This window comes from Phytophthora parasitica, assembly GCF_000247585.1.
Source record: "Phytophthora parasitica INRA-310 unplaced genomic scaffold supercont2.47, whole genome shotgun sequence".
Classification (NCBI taxonomy): domain Eukaryota; phylum Oomycota; class Peronosporomycetes; order Peronosporales; family Peronosporaceae; genus Phytophthora; species Phytophthora nicotianae.
In genome coordinates this window covers 248,398-250,679 of record NW_008649033.1, presented here as the reverse complement: position 1 = coordinate 250,679, position 2,282 = coordinate 248,398, and the positions used below count along the sequence as shown (strand labels likewise).

The 2,282-nt window shown below is 44.6% G+C and overlaps 1 protein-coding gene across 1 annotated transcript; it reads right to left on the bottom strand.

Annotated features, from left to right (window-relative positions):
- Nucleotides 1-194: 194 nt before the first annotated feature.
- PPTG_15362 (hypothetical protein) lies at nt 195-1,535 on the bottom strand. Its single transcript, XM_008912419.1, has 2 exons — nt 798-1,535; nt 195-716 (listed from the first exon to the last, which is right to left on the bottom strand). Exons 1-2 carry the CDS (start codon nt 1,497-1,499, stop codon nt 303-305), a joined length of 1,116 nt encoding a protein of 371 aa, XP_008910667.1. The 5' UTR covers nt 1,500-1,535; the 3' UTR covers nt 195-302.
- Between the last annotated feature and the right edge of the window lie 747 nt (nt 1,536-2,282).

Below are 2,282 nucleotides of genomic sequence, written 5' to 3'. Positions count from 1 at the left end.
CCATGGATTACATTGCGCTCTTTAAAAGAATGCGCTTCAATGGGCGTGGGTTTATCATATACTGCAGTGGTTTCGACGAAACAGTGTTCCATTGTGTCAAGATGTTGTTTGTTGGTGTGTTAGAATATTAATGCAGGTGCAAAATAAAATTAAACTTCCTCCTATTGTAAAGAAAAAAGAGAAACAATCATAGCATTCTACACAGATATTTCAAAATACTGAGATATGAAATATCTCAATTTTATCTCATTCACTGGGTCGGAATCTACGAACCATCGGCCCCGTACCGTTGCACGAAATGCTCATACCTCCCGATCTGGTTGGAATGCTTGAGTCAGGGACAGGGTAGGGCCAACATTAATGTTTTCCCAGCGTAACAACCCCATCACAGTTTCAAGCACATTAGTACGCACACTCCGTGGGTCTCCAACAGACGAACTCCCAGTCAAATGAATCTCGCAATGCTCCTCGCCTTTCTCATCCATAACTGGAATAAAATGGTTCCACATACACGCATCGTTGGCCCATATCTTCCCCAACGTCCCAGTACTAAACGAAGCTTCCTGTGGAACACTCTGCGTCACGACAGCGTAGCTGCCATTCGCCTCCAGAAGACGAAAACGTAGGTACAATAGACGCACAACTTTGCCTTCATGATCAGGATCTTGCTTCTCTCGGGCGATTAAATAGGTTTCATCATTAAATTTCTGTACAACCTGTCAATAGACAAATAAATTAGAACCCCCCCCCCAAAAAAAAAAAAAATAATAATAATTTTCGATCTACAGTATTCTCACATGGAACTGTTGGGTCGCAGCTTCCGACGCACTTCGGTACGTCACAAATTTGATCTCATTCTCCCAATTGCGATCCGCCATCTGCGTTGCTGATCGGTTCTTAAAGGTTTTCTTGAACGAATAATATAAATTATTGTCCTGGAAGCGATGCAACGTCGTCCATCCGAACAAATAGACACGTTGTATATCTGCAAACCCCACTCTATCCACCAATGCCCTCTGTTGTCTCGATGTCAGTATTACTTTTGTTGCTCTTTCCAGTGTAAATTTCGGTTTGATCCCAACATCGACAGGGTTTTCTTGACACAATTGTTTGTATACGCGCTCCTGGATCTGCTGATCTCTGGCCATTTCCTTAAGTAATCCTTCCATTCGGTCTTCCCCCTTAACTCTGTCTCGCAGCTGCACCTGGAAGGCCCTGTTTTGTGTCATTAGCTTGTTAGCTTGCTCTCGAGCGTCCTCTAACTGTCTCTGGAGGTCCGCAGTGCGATCATTCCGAGATTCTGAGACGAAAATTTGTGATAATGATTGGTCCACTTGACTCAGCAGCTTCCGGTGCGTGTCTTCCAGGCGCTGGGCCTCGAGACGCAGCGACTCCATGTGGTCCTTATCCCGCTGCCGGGCCCGCTGCATCGCCTCCCGGTTGCGGCGCCGGCGCTTGTCCAGCGACGCCTGCCGCTTCTGTTCCTCAGTTGACGACATGGTAAAAGGTGAAATTCCTTTGAATAAGAATATCGTAATTTCGATACATGATCCTTTTAATAAAGATATCATCGCTATCTAGAGGAAATCCGAAAATATTCAATGTACCCCAATTATGGTACACACGTTGTCATGATTCTTTGTACCTGATCCGACCAGGGGGCGAAAACCGCATTTAAATCCGGTGTTGATGAGTCCGTTGGGTCCCTCACTTTCGCTTTCTTTGAAATAGTATATCACCTAGCACACTCAACAAAATGTGGTATGTGGTGGTTTCTGCTAGTGATTAGTATCATACGGTAGTGAAATAATTCGATTCACCGTTTGGTGAGTTGTCAGCATGGTATTCTGATCGTTGACTACCTGAACGAAGAGTACTGACTGCTCTTCGCCTGTTCTGTTCGTTGGAACGACAACCAAGAGTCCGATTATAATGAAATTGCTGCTAAAGCTAAAAGTAGTCGACCAAGTCCCATGCCATCTCCAAATACGTTAAGGCGGCCAACGAAAAAGCAAATTCAATGGTGTCTGTACAGAACTACTTAAGTACGAACCAACAAAAGAGTTAATTCGAGGCGTCACTTAGGATTACTTGAAGGTGGCAGTACTACCTCGAAGCACTATCGCAACGACAAAATTGATGACCGAAAAGCAAGCCTGGTGCATGTGGTCTAACACTTATACCCGACACATAACGACAACCATGGTGGTGTTCTGAATAACTAAGAATAACTAAACCGGATAGTTGGCCTCACCACCCGATCAATTATTGCGAGAAGAACT